Source organism: Tamandua tetradactyla, chromosome 25 (assembly GCF_023851605.1).
Source record: "Tamandua tetradactyla isolate mTamTet1 chromosome 25, mTamTet1.pri, whole genome shotgun sequence".
Taxonomy (NCBI): domain Eukaryota; kingdom Metazoa; phylum Chordata; class Mammalia; order Pilosa; family Myrmecophagidae; genus Tamandua; species Tamandua tetradactyla.
In genome coordinates this window covers 6262286-6279319 of record NC_135351.1, presented here as the reverse complement: position 1 = coordinate 6279319, position 17034 = coordinate 6262286, and the positions used below count along the sequence as shown (strand labels likewise).

The 17034-nt window shown below is 37.4% G+C and overlaps 1 protein-coding gene across 9 annotated transcripts in view; it reads right to left on the bottom strand.

Moving 5' to 3' along the window:
* The window catches only part of LOC143668884 (testis expressed protein 56-like), an 81687-nt gene that overhangs the window by 63535 nt on the left and 1118 nt on the right, over positions 1–17034 (bottom strand). For all 9 annotated transcript variants that reach the window (XR_013168610.1, XR_013168611.1, XR_013168614.1 and 6 more), the window contains exon 2: positions 13961–14159. Coding sequence is in view for 4 of the 9 variants with exons in the window: in XM_077143494.1 (XP_076999609.1) it covers positions 13961–14159 (199 nt within the window). In the remaining 5 variants the exon portion in view is untranslated. The remainder of the gene's footprint in view (positions 1–13960; positions 14160–17034) is intronic.

Below are 17034 nucleotides of genomic sequence, written 5' to 3'. Positions count from 1 at the left end.
TCAACCTCCCCAAGTTGAATTCTTGATATTCTCACAAGCAGTGTGGACAACCAAAGCTATAGGCTGAGCCCCCAGTCTTGAGGTTTGTTCATATGAAACTTAACCCCACAAAGGATAGGTCAATCCTACTTAAAATTAGGCCTAAGAGTCAGCCTCAAGAGAACATCTTTCATTGCTCAGATGTGGCCTCTCTCCAGCCAACACAACAAGCAACCTCACCACCCTCCCCCTGTCTACGTGGGACATGACTCCCAGGGGTGTGGACCTTCCTGGCAATGTGGGACAGAAATCCTAGAATGAGCTGAGACTCAGCATCAAGGGATTGAGAAAAACCCTAGAATGAGCTGAGACTTAGCATCAAGGGATTGAGAAAACCTTCTCGACCAAAAGGGGGAAGAGGGAAATGAGAGAAAATAAAGTGTCAATGGCTGAGAGATTCCAGAGCTGAGAGGTTATCCTGGAGGTTATTCTTATGCATTATTTAATGTGTAAGATATCACCTTATTAGTCAAGATGTAATGGAGAGGCTGGAGGGAACTGCCTGAAAATGTAGAGCTGTGTTCCAGTAGCCATGTTTCTTGATGATGATTGAATAATGATATAGCTTTCACAATGTGACTGTGTGATTGTGAAAACCTTGTGTCTGATGCTCCTTTTATCTACCTTGTCAAGAAACGAGTAGAACATATGGAATAAAAATAAATAATAGGGGTAACAAATGTTAAAATAAATTTAGTTTGAAATGCTAGTGATCAATGAAAGGGAGGGGTAAGGGGTATGGTATGTATAATTTTTTTTAATTTTCTGTCTTTGTTTTATTTTTCTGCTGTCTTTTTATTTCTTTTTCTGAATTGATAAAAAGTTCTAAGAAATGATTATGATTATGAATATGCAACCATGTGATATTGTGAATTACTGATTATATATGTAGAATGGAATAATCATATGTTAAGAATGTTTGTGTTTCTTTCTTGTATTTTTTTTCAAAAATTTAAAAATTAATAAATTAAAAAAAATTGTTAACTAAGGATCTGGAGTGGCTTTAATGATTTCTTGGCTGATTACTAAAACCTGTACTCAATAGTGACCAACCTTAAATGCAATATATGTGGCAAAACTCCTATAATTAAATATAGAGGGAAAAGTGTGGCCACATGACTAGTTCTTGCCAAAGGAATGTGAACCTATGTGATATTCATCTTTTCAGGCTCAGCTGATTAAGGAGAAGGCATGCATTCTCCATGTTCTTTCTTCCCCTGTATTCTGGTAGGATGTTTATGCTAGGGTGGCTATGGAAACCACATTTTACAGATGACAGAAACTCCATCGAATTGCTTTGTAGAATAAATAGGAATTTTCCAAAACCCAGGTATATCAACCTCAGACTGATACACGAATAGAAATAAACATTTGTGTTAAGGTTTTAAAAAATGGATTTGTTTGTCACAGCAACTTGTATCATCAAAACCAATATAAAGTAGTGCTAGACCATTTACTCTATCTCATAATTTCTAGATTTTTCTGTTTACTCCTATATGGTTATTCACTCATTGGTTTTAAATGGGAAACCATAAAACCCTAAGATTTGATTAGGTGGGTTTCAATGAACTCCTTAAAATTTTGTGTGCATACACATAGATGGGGAAATTGCATTCAATACCTTCCTAAATAGTATACAACATTAAGGTATTACATTATCACTGCTACATATTTTGTCCTTCTAAATTTTGTCCTTCAAAAAACAACAAAAAAACTCTAGACATTTGAATCGGATCACGTGGACTATATTTAGACTAATTTATGGAAATTTGACATCTTTATAATACCTTATCTTCCTATTCAGGACAAGCAATTTATTTCCATTTATTTCAGACATTTTAAATATCTTACTGGGGTTTTTAGCATTATCTTGGAATGTATTCGTACGTATCATTTTGGCATTTTCCCAGATTATTTCTGCACCATTGTCTTCATTTGTTACATATTAGCTTCATAATTGTGGTAGTTAGATTCAGGTGTCAATTTGGCCAGGTGAAGGTGCCTAGTTCTATTGCTGTGGGCATGAGCCAATGGTGTGTGAACCTCATCTGTCTCTGATTACATCTACAGTTGGCTAAGAGGCATGCCTGCTGCAATGAATGATGTTTAATTGGCTGATGCTTAGATGAGAGACTCAATGTAGCACAGCCCAAACAGCTCAGCGTACCTCATCTCAGCACTGGCAGCTCAGACCAGGCCTTTGGAGATGCAGAAAGGAATCACCCCAGGCAAAGTTGTTGGAACCCAGAGGCCTGGAGAGAAGGCCAGCAGAGATTGCCCTGTGCCTTCCCACATAAGAAAGAACCTCAGATGAAAGTTAGCTGCCTTTCCTCTGAAGAACTATATGTTAACTAAATAAATCCCGTTTTATTGAAAGCCAATCCATCTCTGGTGTGTTGCATTCCAGCAGCTAGCAAACTAGAACAATAATCAAATACCCCACCAAATTATCCAATGGCTATTCATTACTTTTCTAAATGTAAAAGTGCAATATTTACACATAAAATATGATCATTTAACTACATTATAGTATTTATAGGATTGCTTTCTCCTATGTAATTTTTTAGATAGTATTTCTAGAACAATGGTAAAAAAACAGAGATGACAGAGAACATGCTATTCCCTTACCAATAATTTAGAATTCTTCCAGTGTTCACCATTAGTCACAACTTTGGATTTATGCATATATATAGGCATATAAACATATATAAACACATGCGAGTCTTGTAACCATAAATGTCCACAATACCTATCATATATCTAACTATATATATTTATGCATGCACATACATATATAAATCTGTATTAGTTTTCAATTGCTGTTGTGACGAATAACTACAAACTTCACAGTGTAAAACAACACAAGTGGATTACTTTACAGTTTTCTAAGTCAGAAGTCCTAAAATCAAGGTGTCGGCAGTCTGTGTTACTTTTGGAGGGAATCCATTTCCATGCCTTTTCCAGCTTCAGGAGGCCAACTATATTTCATGATTCATGGCCCCTTCCTCATACCCTTCTGACTTCTGCTTCCATCATCACTTCACCTTCTCTGGCTCTGATAACTCCAACTTCCCATTTATAAGGTCCCTACTAATTACACTAGGCTCACATGAATAATCCAGGATAATCTCACCATCTCAAAGTCCCTAACTTAGTCACATCTGCACAATCTCTTTTGCAATGTAAAATAATATATTCTCAAGTTTCAGGGATAAGAGCATGAACATCTGTGGGAGACCATTAGTCTGTTTACAACAACATATACATGCAGCAAAATACCTGTATATTAAGTGGTTTTATGATTTGTGGATGTCGGATTTTGAAACACAACTTTGTCCTTATCTATGGAAATAACATTTTTTTCTCCTGTGACCTAATAATAAAGTGAATGGTTTTAGTACATGTTCTAATATTAGATTATCCTTGCATTCTTATATAAAGCATATTTTGGTATGTTGATGAATTTTGTTTTTTGAAGTATAATTTACCTTATAAATAATATAAATATTATTTTATTTATTATATTAAAATGCATAATTATATATTTATTATAATAAATAAATATTATTTATTACAAAAAGTATGATAAATTTTGTCATAGCTGTTCATTAGTAATATGGCGTAATATTTTGTTTGTGTTACTATTTCCAGTTTTGGTATAAGTTTTGTATGGCTTTTACTAAAATGAATTTAAAGAGTTAAAAAAAAAAGCAGAGACTAGTATAACAAACCATCCAGTACAACAAACAATCCCCATGTATCCATTGCCCAGATTTAACAATTATCAACTCTTGATATATCTCACTGTTAAACTTCCATCCCTTGCTTCTCCCCTCCACTGGATTATTTTGAAGCAAATTGTAGACATCTTTTTCATCCTTCAATGTTTCCATGCATATCTTTAAAAGAAACGGACTTTCATAGCAACAACAAAAAACCACAATGCTATTTTTACACCTAAAAATGAACAACAATCTCTTAACATTGTCAAACGTCCCAGTTATCGTACACAGAATTCTAAAAGCTCCTGCGGGTTATGGAAATAAAAGGAGGGTGTAGGTAGGGGAAGAGTCAATGAGTGTGAAGGTCAGAATGCCTTTGTTAAGGCTCACATCCCTCGAGGGGAGATACATTAGGCTGAAAACAGAGCCGAAGGCAGGGGTGCAGCTTCAGACCCTCTTGCTTGGTTAGACAGAACATGAGTGCTCCTCTTCGAAGTGCCCCTGGGCCAGAACAGTCTGGAGCCTTCCTTCCAGGTTCCGGATTTTATGGCTCTCCTTTCTAAGACTGGCCACTTGCCAGCCTGGAGTTCATGGGCTTAAATATTATGTGTAGCTAAGGCCAGAATAGAAATTAATTGTGAAAATGATTAATTTTTAAATTAATTAATTAATAAAATTTCTCAAAAATGTAAGTTTACTAATTCAAATATTCTACATGGACATTATAAAATAAGATACAAATAGATAAACAGTAGAGAATATTATTTAACCATTTCTTTTTTTTAAGGTAAGAGAGAGACAAAGAGAAAATATCCCCCCAATCAAGATTAAAAAAAAATCTTATGTGAAATACCTCATTTAAAAAAAAACTGTTGGCCTTGATAGGCCTCGTAGCAAATCAACGGCTTACACCTCTACACCTATAATCCTAATAACATTAAAAGTGGCAATTCTATACTACTATGTGATGATACTGTGAGCCATTGATTGTACACCATATATGGAATATTTGTATGTTAAGAATGTTTGTGTTTGTATATCGTTTTGGTTCATCAGTTAAAATAAAAAATAAAAAAATAAAGCTAAAAAAATAAAATAAATTTTTAAAGTAGCAATTCTGAGATATAATTTATAATTATCTATGAAAGATTCAAGTATATTTTCTCTGCATTTTAATGTGGGAGGTCAACTTCAACCATAAGTATCAAATCTAGAGGATTTTTTTTCTGTTTACAGTCTTTAATAAGGTGTTTTCAATCTAAAGGAATATTTCGTTCCTCGACCTGTCAATAAAACCTGACAATTAAGGTTTTTTTGTTATGTGTAAAATGAGGTAAACTGCAAAAAATTAGGAATTGCATTAGGACATTACATGGTAATAAATAGAAAATTTCTGCATTAAACCCCTTAAATTTTTTTTCTTTATTAGAGAAGTCGTGTGTTTATAGAACAACCATATGTAAAATACAGGATTCCCATATACCACACTATTATTTACACCTGGCATTGGTGTCAAACAAGTTGCAATGGATGAAAGCACATTTTACAATTGTACTATTAACTATAGTCCATGGTTTAACTTAGGGTCCACTATTTGTATAGGGCAGTTCAAGGGAACTTCTGAAAAAATCTTTATTGTATTACCATATATACAACGTAACATTTCCTCTTAACCACATTCAGCGACAGATTTCAGTGCTGTTGGTTATGTTCACAACGTTGTGCTGCCATCACCACCATCCATCACCCGAAGTGAAAACTGTACCAGGTAACGTTACCCACCCCCAATACCGTACTCCTTGGTAACCTGCACTCTAGTTCCCGACATTATTAATTTGCTTCTTTTAATTATTGTTTATGACTGGGATCTTACAATATTTGTCCTTGTGTGTCTGGCTTATTTCACTCCACAGGGTGTTTTCAAGTTTCACCATTTCTTCATGATGTAACCCCCTCTTTTCTTTAACATTTCTTATTGTGAAATATAACAAATACAAAAGAAAGTGGTAAATTTCAAAGTACATTTTAACAAGTAGTTATAGAGCAAATTTCAAAGTATGGTATGGGTTACAGTTCTACAATTTCAGGTATTTCCTTCTAGCTGTTCTAATAAACTGGAGACTAAAAGAAATATCAATGGAATGATTCAATAGTCATATTCATTTGTTAAATACTATCTTCTCTGTTACAACTCATCCTTTTCCTTTGATCCTTCTCCCAATCTTTAGAACTATTTGGGCAATAACCATTCTAACTTCTTCACGTTGAAAAGGGGTGTCAACATTACGAGGTACAGGGATGCAACTCGTTGATGCTTTCAGAGAGACTGGTAACCTCTGGATTTCAGGGCATATCTGGCATTGGAACCATCTGGAGGTTTTAGGTTTCTGAAAAATAAACTTAGTGTGTGAAACTTTTATTGAGTTTCAGATAGAGCCCTGGGTATTCTTTAGGGTTTACAGGATTACTGTTGGTTGGGGTTTGGCATACCATGATGTCACCTTTTTTAAAAATAAGATTTTCATTAAATAAAAATGTAATACTTGACTTCCGGAGAAGATGGCGGCTTAGTAAGACGCGCGGGTCTTAGTTCCTCCTCCAGAACTGCTACTAGAGAAGTAGAAATGATTCATAACAGCTCCCGGAGCCACGACAGAGACCAAGAAGACAGCGTACCCCATTCTGGAATGGCTGACTGGCTGGGAGAACCTACTCCGGTGAGATCTCCGAGGGGCGCGGGCTTCCCCAGGCCGGGGCGGCAGGCGGCCGGAGTCCCTCCCTCCCTCCTTCCCGGGCCGGCTGGGAGAATTGGACAGGTGGTCCCCTCAAGCTGCGGTGGTTGGAGCCCCCCCTTCACGCGTGGTCCCCCGGACCAGCTGGGAGAATTGGATCGGAGATCCCCAAGCCACGGAGAACAGCGACCGGGATCCCTTCCAAACACGTGACTTCCCGGTCCGGCTGGGAACGGTGGATAGACACTTCCCAAAGCCGCGGTGGCTGGCGCCCCCCGGCCACGCTTGGCGCCCCGGGCTAGCTGGGAAATTTGGACAGGCGTTCCCCCAAGCGGAGGCCGGTGACCCTACCCACGCGCGGATCCCCAGGCTGGCTGGGAGATTTGGATTGGCACTCCCCCAAGCCGCTTCGGCTGGTGACCCCCCCCCTACAGTGAGAGTTTTCCAAAGTTAAAGGACCCACAGCATCTTTTACTGGTGGGACCCGCAGATAGATGAGCGCCACGAGTGCCACCTACTGGGCAGGATAAGAAAAACAGAGCCCAGAGATTTCACAGAAAAATTTTTCAACCTGCGGGATCTTACACCCAGGGAAATCTGATTAAATGCTCAGAGGCCAGCAGAAGATAATGGATCATGCTCAGAAAATTGAAAATATGGCCCAGTCAAAGGAACAAACCAATAGTTCAAATGAGATACAGGAGTTGAGACAACTAATGCTGAATATACAAACAGAAATGGAAAACCTCTTCAAAAACCAAATCGATAAATTGAGGGAGGACATGAAGAAGACATGGGCTGAACAAAAAGAAGAAATAGAAAAACTGAAAAAACAAATCACAGAACTTATGGGAGTGAAGGACAAAGTAGAAAAGCTGGAAAAAACAATGGATACCTACAATGGTAGATTTAAAGAGAGAAAAGCTAGAATTAGTGAATTGGAGGATGGAACATCTGAATTCCAAAAAGAAACAGAAACTATAGGAAAAAGAATGGAAAAATTTGAACAGGGGATCAGGGAATTGAATGACAATATGAAGCGCACAAATATATGTGTTGTGGGTGTCCCAGAAGGAGAAGAGAAGGGAAAAGGAGGAGAAAAACGAATGGAAGAAATTATCACTGAAAATTTCCCAACCATTATGAAAGACCTAAAATTACAGATCCAAGAAGTGCAGCACACCCCAAAGAGAATAGACCCAAATAGGTGTTCTCCAAGACACTTACTAGTTAGAATGTCAGAGGTCAAAGAGAAAGAGAGGATCTTGAAAGCAGCAAGAGAAAAACAATCCATCACATACAAGGGAAACCCAATAAGACCATGTGTAGATTTCTCAGCAGAAACCATGGAAGCTAGAAGACAGTGGGATGATATATTTAAATTACTAAAAGAGAAAAACTGCCAACCAAGACTCCTATATCCAGCAAAACTGTCCTTCAAAAATGAGGGAGAAATTAAAACATTCTCAGACAAAAAGTCACTGAGAGAATTTGTGACCAAGAGACCAGCTCTGCAAGAAATACTAAAGGGAGCACTAGAGTCAGATATGAAAAGACAGAAGAGAGAGGTATGGAGAAGAGTGTAGAAAGAAGGAAAGTCAGGTATGATATATATAATACAAAAGGCAAAATGGTTGAGGAAAATATTATCCAAACAATAATAACACTAAATGTTAATGGACTGAATTCCCCAATCAAAAACATAGACTGGCAGAATGGATTAAAAACCAGGATCCTTCTATATGCTGTCTACAGGAAACACATCTTAGACCCAAAGATAAACATAGGTCGAAAGTGAAAGGTTGGGAAAAGATATTTCATGCAAATAACAACCAGAAAAGAGCAGGAGTACCTATACTAATATCCAACAAATTAGACTTCAAATGTAAAACAGTTAAAAGAGACAAAGAAGGACACTATCTACTAATAAAAGGAACAATTAAACAAGAAGACATAACAATCATATTTATGCACCGAACCAGAATGCCCCAAAATATGTGAGGAATACACTGCAAACACTGAAAAGGGAAATAGACACATATACCATAATAGTTGGAGACTTAAATTCACCACTCTCATCAATGGACAGAACATCTAGACAGAGGATCAATAAAGAAACAGAGAATTTGAATATTACAATAAATGAGCTAGACTTAACAGACATTTATAGGACATTACATCCCACAACAGCAGGATACACCTTTTTCTCAAGTGCTCATGGATCATTCTCAAAGATAGACCATATGCTGGGTCACAAAGCAAGTCTTAACAAATTTAAAAAGATTGAAATCATACACAACACTTTCTCGGATCATAAAGGAATGAAGTTGGAAATCAATAATAGACGGAGTGCCAGAAAATTCACAAATACGTGGAGGCTCAACAACACACTCTTAAACAACGAGTGGGTCAAAGAAGAAATTGCAAGAGAAATTAGTAAATACCTCGAGGCGAATGAAAACGAAAACACAACATATCAAAACCTATGGGATGCAACAAAGGCAGTGCTAAGAGGGAAATTTATTGCCCTAAATGCCTGTATCAGAAAAGAAGAAAAGGCAAAAATTCAGGAACTGACTGTCCACTTGGAAGAACTGGAGAAAGAACAGCAAACTAACCCCAAAGCAAGCAAAAGGAAAGAAATAACAAAGATTAGAGCAGAAATAAATGAAATTGAAAACATGAAAACAATAGAGAAAATCAATAAGACCAGAAGTTGGTTCTATGAGAAAATCAATAAGATTGATGGGCCCTTAGCAAGATTGACAAAAAGAAGAAGAGAGAGGATGCAAATAAATAAGATCAGAAATGGAAGAGGAGACATAACCACTGACCTCACAGAAATAAAGGAGGTAATAACAGGATACTATGAACAACTTTACGCTAATAAATACAACAATTTAGATGAAATGGACGGGTTCCTGGAAAGACATGAACAACCAACTTTGACTCAAGAAGAAATAGATGACCTCAACAAACCAATCACAAGTAAAGAAATTGAATCAGTCATTAAAAAGCTTCCCAAAAAGAAAAGTCCAGGACCAGACGGCTTCACATGTGAATTTTATCAAACATTCCAGAAAGAATTAGTACCAACTCTCCTCAAACTCTTCAAAAAAATCGAAGCGGAGGGAAAGCTACCTAGTTCATTCTATGAAGCCAACATCACCCTCATACCAAAACCAGGCAAAGATATTACAAAAAAAGAAAACTACAGGCCAATCTCTCTAATGAATATAGATGCAAAAATCCTCAACAAAATTCTAGCAAATCGAATCCAACAACACATTAAAAGAATTATACATCATGACCAAGTAGGATTCATCCCAGGTATGCAAGGATGGTTCAACATAAGAAAATCAATTAATGTAATACACCATGTCAACAAATCAAAGCAGAAAAAACACATGATCATCTCAATTGATGCACAGAAGGCATTTGACAAGATTCAACATCCTTTCCTGTTGAAAACACTGCAAAAGATAGGAATGAAAAAAGGGAACTTCCTTAAAATGATAAAGGGAATATATGAAAAACCCACAGCTAATATCATCCTCAATGGGGAAAAACTGAAAGCTTTCCCCCTAAGATCAGGAACAAGACAAGGATGTCCATTATCACCACTATTATTCAACATCGTGTTGGAGGTTCTAGCCAGAGCAATTAGACAAGAAAAAGAAATACAAGGCATCAAAATTGGAAAGGAAGAAGTAAAACTATCACTGTTTGCAGACGATATGATACTATACGTCGAAAACCCGGAAAAATCCACAACAAAACTACTAGAGCTAATAAATGAGTACAGCAAAGTAGCAGGTTACAAAATCAACATTCAAAAATCTGTAGCATTTCTATACACTAGTAATGAAAAAGCTGAGGGGGAAATCAAGAAACAAATCCCATTTACAATTGCAACTAAAAGAATAAAATACCTAGGAATAAATTTAACTAAAGAGACAAAAAACCTATACAAAGAAAACTACAAAAAACTGTTAAAAGAAATCACAGAAGACCTAAATAGATGGAAGGGCATACCGTATTCATGGATTGGAAGACTAAATATAGTTAAGATGACAATCCTACCTAAATTGATTTACAGATTCAATGCAATACCAATCAAAATCCCAACAACTTATTTTTCAGAAATAGAAAAACCAATAAGCAAATTTATCTGGAAGGGCAGGGTGCCCCGAATTGCTAAAAGTATCTTGAGGAAAAAAAACGAAGCTAGAGGTCTCACGCTGCCGGACTTTAAGGCATATTATGAAGCCTTGACAGTGGTCAAAACAGCATGGTACTGGCATAAAGATAGATATATCGACCAATGGAATCGAATAGAGTGCTCAGATATAGACCCTCTCATCTATGGACATTTGATCTTTGATAAGGCAGTCAAGCCAATTCACCTGGGACAGAACAGTCTCTTCAATAAATGGTGTCTAGAGAACTGGATATCCATATGCAAAAGAATGAAAGAGGACCCATACCTCACACCCTATACAAAAGTTAACTCAAAATGGATCAAAGATCTAAACATTAGGTCTAAGACCATAAAACAGTTAGAGGAAAATGTAGGGAGATATCTTATGAAACTTACAATTGGAGGCGGTTTTATGGACCTTAAACCTAAAGCAAGAGCACTGAAGAAAGAAATAAATAAATGGGAGCTCCTCAAAATTAAACACTTTTGTGCATCAAAGAACTTCATCAAGAAAGTAGAAAGACAGCCTACACAATGGGAGACAATATTTGGAAACGACATATCAGATAAAGGTCTAGTATCCAGAATTTATAAAGAGATTGTCCAACTCAACAACAAAAAGACAGCCAACCCAGTTACAAAATGGGCAAAAGACTTGAACAGACACCTCTCAGAAGAGGAAATACAAATGGCCAAAAGGCACATGAAGAGATGCTCAATGTCCCTGGCCATTAGAGAAATGCAAATCAAAACCACAATGAGATATCATCTCACACCCACCAGAATGGCCATTATCAACAAAACAGAAAATGACAAGTGCTGGAGAGGATGCGGAGAAAGAGGCACACTTATCCACTGTTGGTGGGAATGTCAAATGGTGCAACCACTGTGGAAGGCAGTTTGGTGGTTCCTCAAAAAACTGAATATAGAATTGCCATACGACCCAGCAATACCATTGCTAGGTATCTACTCAAAGGACTTAAGGGCAAAGACACAAACGGACATTTGCACACCAATGTTTATAGCAGCGTTATTTATAATTGCAAAGAGATGGAAACAGCCAAAATGTCCATCAACAGTCGAGTGGCTAAACAAACTGTGGTATATACATACGATGGAATATTATGGAGCTTTAAGACAGAATAAACTTATGAAGCATGTAATGACATGGATGGACCTAGAGAGCATTATGCTGAGTGAGTCTAGCCAAAAACTAAAGGACAAATACTGTATGGTCCCACTGATGTGAACCGACATTCGAGAATAAACTTGGAATATGTCATTGGTAACAGAGACCAACAGGACTTAGAAACAGGGTAAGATAATGGGTAATTGGAGCTGAAGGGATACAGACTGCAACAGGACTAGATACAAAAACTCAAAAATGGACAGCACAGTAATACCTAATCGTAAAGTAATCATGTTAAAACACTGAATGAAGCTGCATCTGAGCTATAGGTTTTTTTTTTTGTTTGTCTGTTTGTTTGTGTCTTTTTTTTTTACTATTATTATTATTTTTATTTTTTTCTCTATATTAACATTCTATATCTTTTTCTGTTGTTTTGTTAGTTCTTTTTCTAAATCGATGCAAATGTACTAAGAAATGATGATCATGCATCTATGTGATGATGTTAAGGATTACTGATTGCATATGTCGAATGGAATGATTTCTAAATGTTGTATTAATTTCTTTTTTTCTTCAATTAATAAAAAAAATGTAATACTTTATATAGATAAGCACATATTCTAAATGACTTGGATCTCTCTTAATAAGGTCTTACTCTGCAGTTAAAGTGAATCAAAACCTAAAGGGCTGCTGTATAATTTCCTCCTTAGATAACTGTCATATATATCAGCAGCACAGTGGATCTTAAGACTGAACAACTGTCTCTATCGGTTCTCATATTTATGCGCACTCAATACCTTGAAAAACTCTAAGCACTGATATTGTAGTATCAATTCTGTAAGCACCAAAAGGCAAAAGTTAATTTGCTTCAGTCTGCTTCCTGCAAACTCGCCTTCCTAAAAAAGAAGTGATCTCTTGCAAAGCTCGTGGAAATTTGTCACAGTATGTGCTTATAAATCTGGATGGAACCCAATGCTTGGCCTCCAGCACTCTGATTAGGCCAGGAGGAGGTCTGGAGCTGCCCAACAGTGAATACTGAGCATGCAAATGAGGAGAAAGCCAAGGTTATCCCACATCAGTCACTGCATCTGGCTCCTGGTCATCTATGAGTAAGGCTGGTGCTTCCTGAAAGATGCAACAGAAAAGTCCCACAGCTCAGTGGTCTGTTTCTCTCCAGAAGTTCCATTCCAGCCTGCTCTGTGTTCATGACCCCAGAATGAAATAGACGATGGGAGACGCATATACCTGTAGCTGACCTCCTGAGTTCTTTCCCAACGAATGCTCCTTGTAGCAGCTTGCAAAGTGTGGGAGAGAACTTTTTTTAAAATGCTTTTTTACAGAGCAATGCTTGCTTTCACAGTCACTACATATTTCAGAGATCATATTGTCTCTTCTTAGCTAGGGCATATAGATAGTTTGTGACACCTTGTATATCTCTAAATATGGTCCATATGCGACAAAAATTAGACAAAGTGTACTGTGTCCATTTGAAACTATTACGTACCCCAGAAAAGTCAGTCTTGTGGGGGCAGCTGTTTCTTTTAATCCTTAGACTATCTCCATAGTGATGTGGCTTGCCCAACTGTGGGTGTGACCTTTTGATTAGATTAGATGGAGATGTGACTCCACCCATTCAAGGTGGGTCTTGGTTAATTTACTGGAATCCTTTAAAAGAGGAAACATTTGGGAGGAAACACAGAGCTGATGTAATCTTTTGGAGATCAAGACAGTAATAGTCCAGGTGCTAAGCAAAGACTCACAGAAATAGCTGAACCTGAAAAGGAGAAATCTCCAGCCCCAGCAGATGGTAAGGGAAGAGATAAAACTCAGAGTTTTGCCCTGGAGCAGCCAAGTGAATGCCCAGAGAAGCTTAGAGAAGAAACCACTAGAATAAAAAGCTGGAAGCAACTGGAACCAGGAACAGGGACGAGCAGATGACAGCCACGTGCCTTCCTAGCTCACAAGGTGTTCCAGACCTATCGACCTTCCTTTAATTAAGGTATCTTTCCCTGGATGCCTTAGTTTGGACATTTCTTTGGCACTAGAACTATAAAGATGTACCATATTAAATTTCCTTTCTAAAAGCCATTCCATTTCTGGTACATTGCATTCTGGCAGCTTAACAAACTAACACACCTACCTTACAACTATAGTTGACATCGGGGGCTCTTGAGTCTTTTGCTTCCACAAGTGGCATTTCTTCCACCTATCGCTGGCACTGTTGTTGGCTTTTCTTTTCCAGAAGGGCATACTGCTTGGCTTTGGCGTCAAATTGACCTCTTTTGGCCACTCATGTCTTTTTAAGATCTTTTCTAAACCGGAGAGTTCAGAATCCTCACCTGGAAAAAGGATAATTCAATGCTCCTTTCCATCTTTGTAGAGCAAGTATAATGTAATGTTAATTTGAGAAATAATATGTATGATATCAAATAATTCCAATTTAGCTCTGCCATTCCTTCATTCCAAGATCATGACTGAAAACATTTAGACCTGACTCTGCCCCTAGACATATGACAGATGCACAGCAAATAAATGAGTGAATGAACACATTAATGAACAAACAAAATGCAAATATGCTGGGACAGCACAAATATATACTGCTTGCCATTTGTGAGTGATCCTCAAACTAAAGGCAAGTATGATTATTTTTGTATTCTATATTTTACATCATATCCATTCTTTACACTGAACCTTGGTTGGCCACTAACCAAACTGCCCCTCTGCAACGAGACAAGGAAATTGTACCAGAATGTAAATCAACGTACTGCTTCCCTTTTTATAATTTCCCTTTTGGAGCCAAACACTGAAGGAAATCTTCATCAGTTCACTGGCTTACAATATAGATAATGGAAACTTCAGTGACCACACACAGCAAAAACTACACATTGTGCAAAAATAGTTTGGAAAAATTGCAAATACAATCCTCAACAAGCAAAAATTAGCAATTCCTCGGGAGTAGGAGACTCAGCTTTCCAGAGTTATCACATTATACTTGCTCTTGGCTGAAAGACCAAGAAACAATTCAGTGTTACCACATTGCAAGGCTTAGAATGTATAGTTCTTTTTAAAAAAAATGACAAAAGCATACAAAAAAAAAAAAGAGAGAAAGAAAATATGACCCATAAACAGGGGAAAAATAATTTAACAAGAAACATCCCTGAATAAACCCACACACTGGAATTTACTAGTCAAAGACGTTAAATCAACTGTCTTAAATATATTCAATGAGCTAAAGAAAATCATGGACAACAGAACTAAAGGAAATTTAAAAAATGATGTGTGAACAAAATGAGAATGTTAACAGAGAGAGAAATGATAAAACGGAAGCAAATTCTGGAGGTAATCATAATTAATGAACAGTTCACTGAAGGAGTACAACAGCAGATGTGAGCAGAAAGAAGAAAGGATCATTGAACTCGATGATAAAGCGATTGAAATCATCCAGTCTGAGAAGCAGAAAGAAAAAAGAGCAAAGAAAATGGAAAAGGCCGTGAGTAACCTGTGGGATACAATCAAGCATACCATCATATCTATCATAGGAGTTCTAGAGGAGAAGAGAGAAGGGGGGGGAATATTTGAAAAATAATGGCCAAAAACTTCTTTAATTTTATGAAAGGCATGACTATACTATACACATCTGTGCTGGTTTGAATCTATAGTGTACCCCTGAAAAGTCAAGTTCTTCAATCCTCATTCAATATTGCTGGGTGGGATCTTTTTTATTGTTTCCATGGAGATGTGACCCACCCAATTGTGGGTGGTACTTTTTGATTAGATGGTTTCCATGGAGATATATCTCCACCCATTCCAGACAGGGTTGCTTACTGAAGTCCTTTAAGAGGGAACCATTTTGGAAAAAACTTCAGTACCAACACAGCCCACACTGCCAGAGACCTTTGGAATGAAAAGAAAAGGCTCCTCAGGGAAGATGTTTGAAATGAGAAGCCAGAAACCCCAGAAGATGCCAGCCACATGTCTTTCCAGCTGGCAGAGGTGTTCCTGACCCACTGGACTTTCTTGAATCAAGATATCTTTTGCTGGATGTCTTAATTTGGACATTTTTATAGGCTTAGAACAGGAAACTTGCAACTTAATAAATTCCCTTTTTCAAAGCTGTTCCATCTCCGGTATATTGCACTCTGGCAGCTTACAAACTAAAACAACAGTTTTAGTTGTGTATTCATCACCATGATCATTTTTCAGAACATTTGCATCACTCCAGTAAAAGAAATAAAAAGGAAAAAAGAATAAACTCATACATACCATACCTCTTACTCCTCCCTCTCATTGACCACTAGTACTTCATTTTACCCTATTTATTTTAATCTTTATCTGCCCCTATTATTTATTTTTTTATCCATATTTTTTACTCATCTGTCCATACCCTAGTAAGAGGACAATCAGACACAAGGTTTTCGCGTCACACAGTCACATTGTAAAAGTTATATCAGTATACAATTGTCTTCAATCAAGGCTATTGGAACACAGCTCTACAGTTTCAGGTATTTCCCTCCAGCCACTCCAATATACCATAAACTAAAAAGGGGATATCTATATAATGCATAAGAATAACCTCCAAGATTGAAATTTCTTAGCCACTGATACTTTATTTTGTCTCATTTCTCTCTCTCCCCTTTTGGTCAAGAAGGTTTTCTCAATCCCTTGATGCCAGGTCCCATCTCATCCGAGGATTTCTGTCCCATGTTGCCAGGGAGATTTACATCCCTGGAAGTCATGTCCCATGCAGTAGTGGAAGGACAGTGAGTTCACTTTGCTGCATCAGGTTAGAGAGAGAGGTCATATCTGAGCAACAAAAGAGGTTCTCTGGGGGTGACTCTAAGCCTAATTTTTTGTAGGCTTAGTCTACCTTTTGCAGATCTAAGGCTTATATTATACATTTAGTGATACTTCCCTCCTGGTCCTCTTTCATTCTTTCTATGGGTTTGCTTTGCCTAAAAATCAAAGAGTGACTGTGTTATCAGACAAAGGCCATGGATTTTTTTGCCCGATGTGCTCAATAACCAATTCCTGAGACACCACCATTTCAAAGAGACAAAGAGTTTATAACTAGGCACATAGTAGGAGAGCAGATGGCCTAGTGGCCCAAAATCTGTCTCCCTGAACTGTAGTAATTCGGGTAGTTTTATTAGAAAAAAGATGGTCAGGGTTTAGGATAATGAATATAGTGGGCCCAGATGATGTAATTAGAGTTGA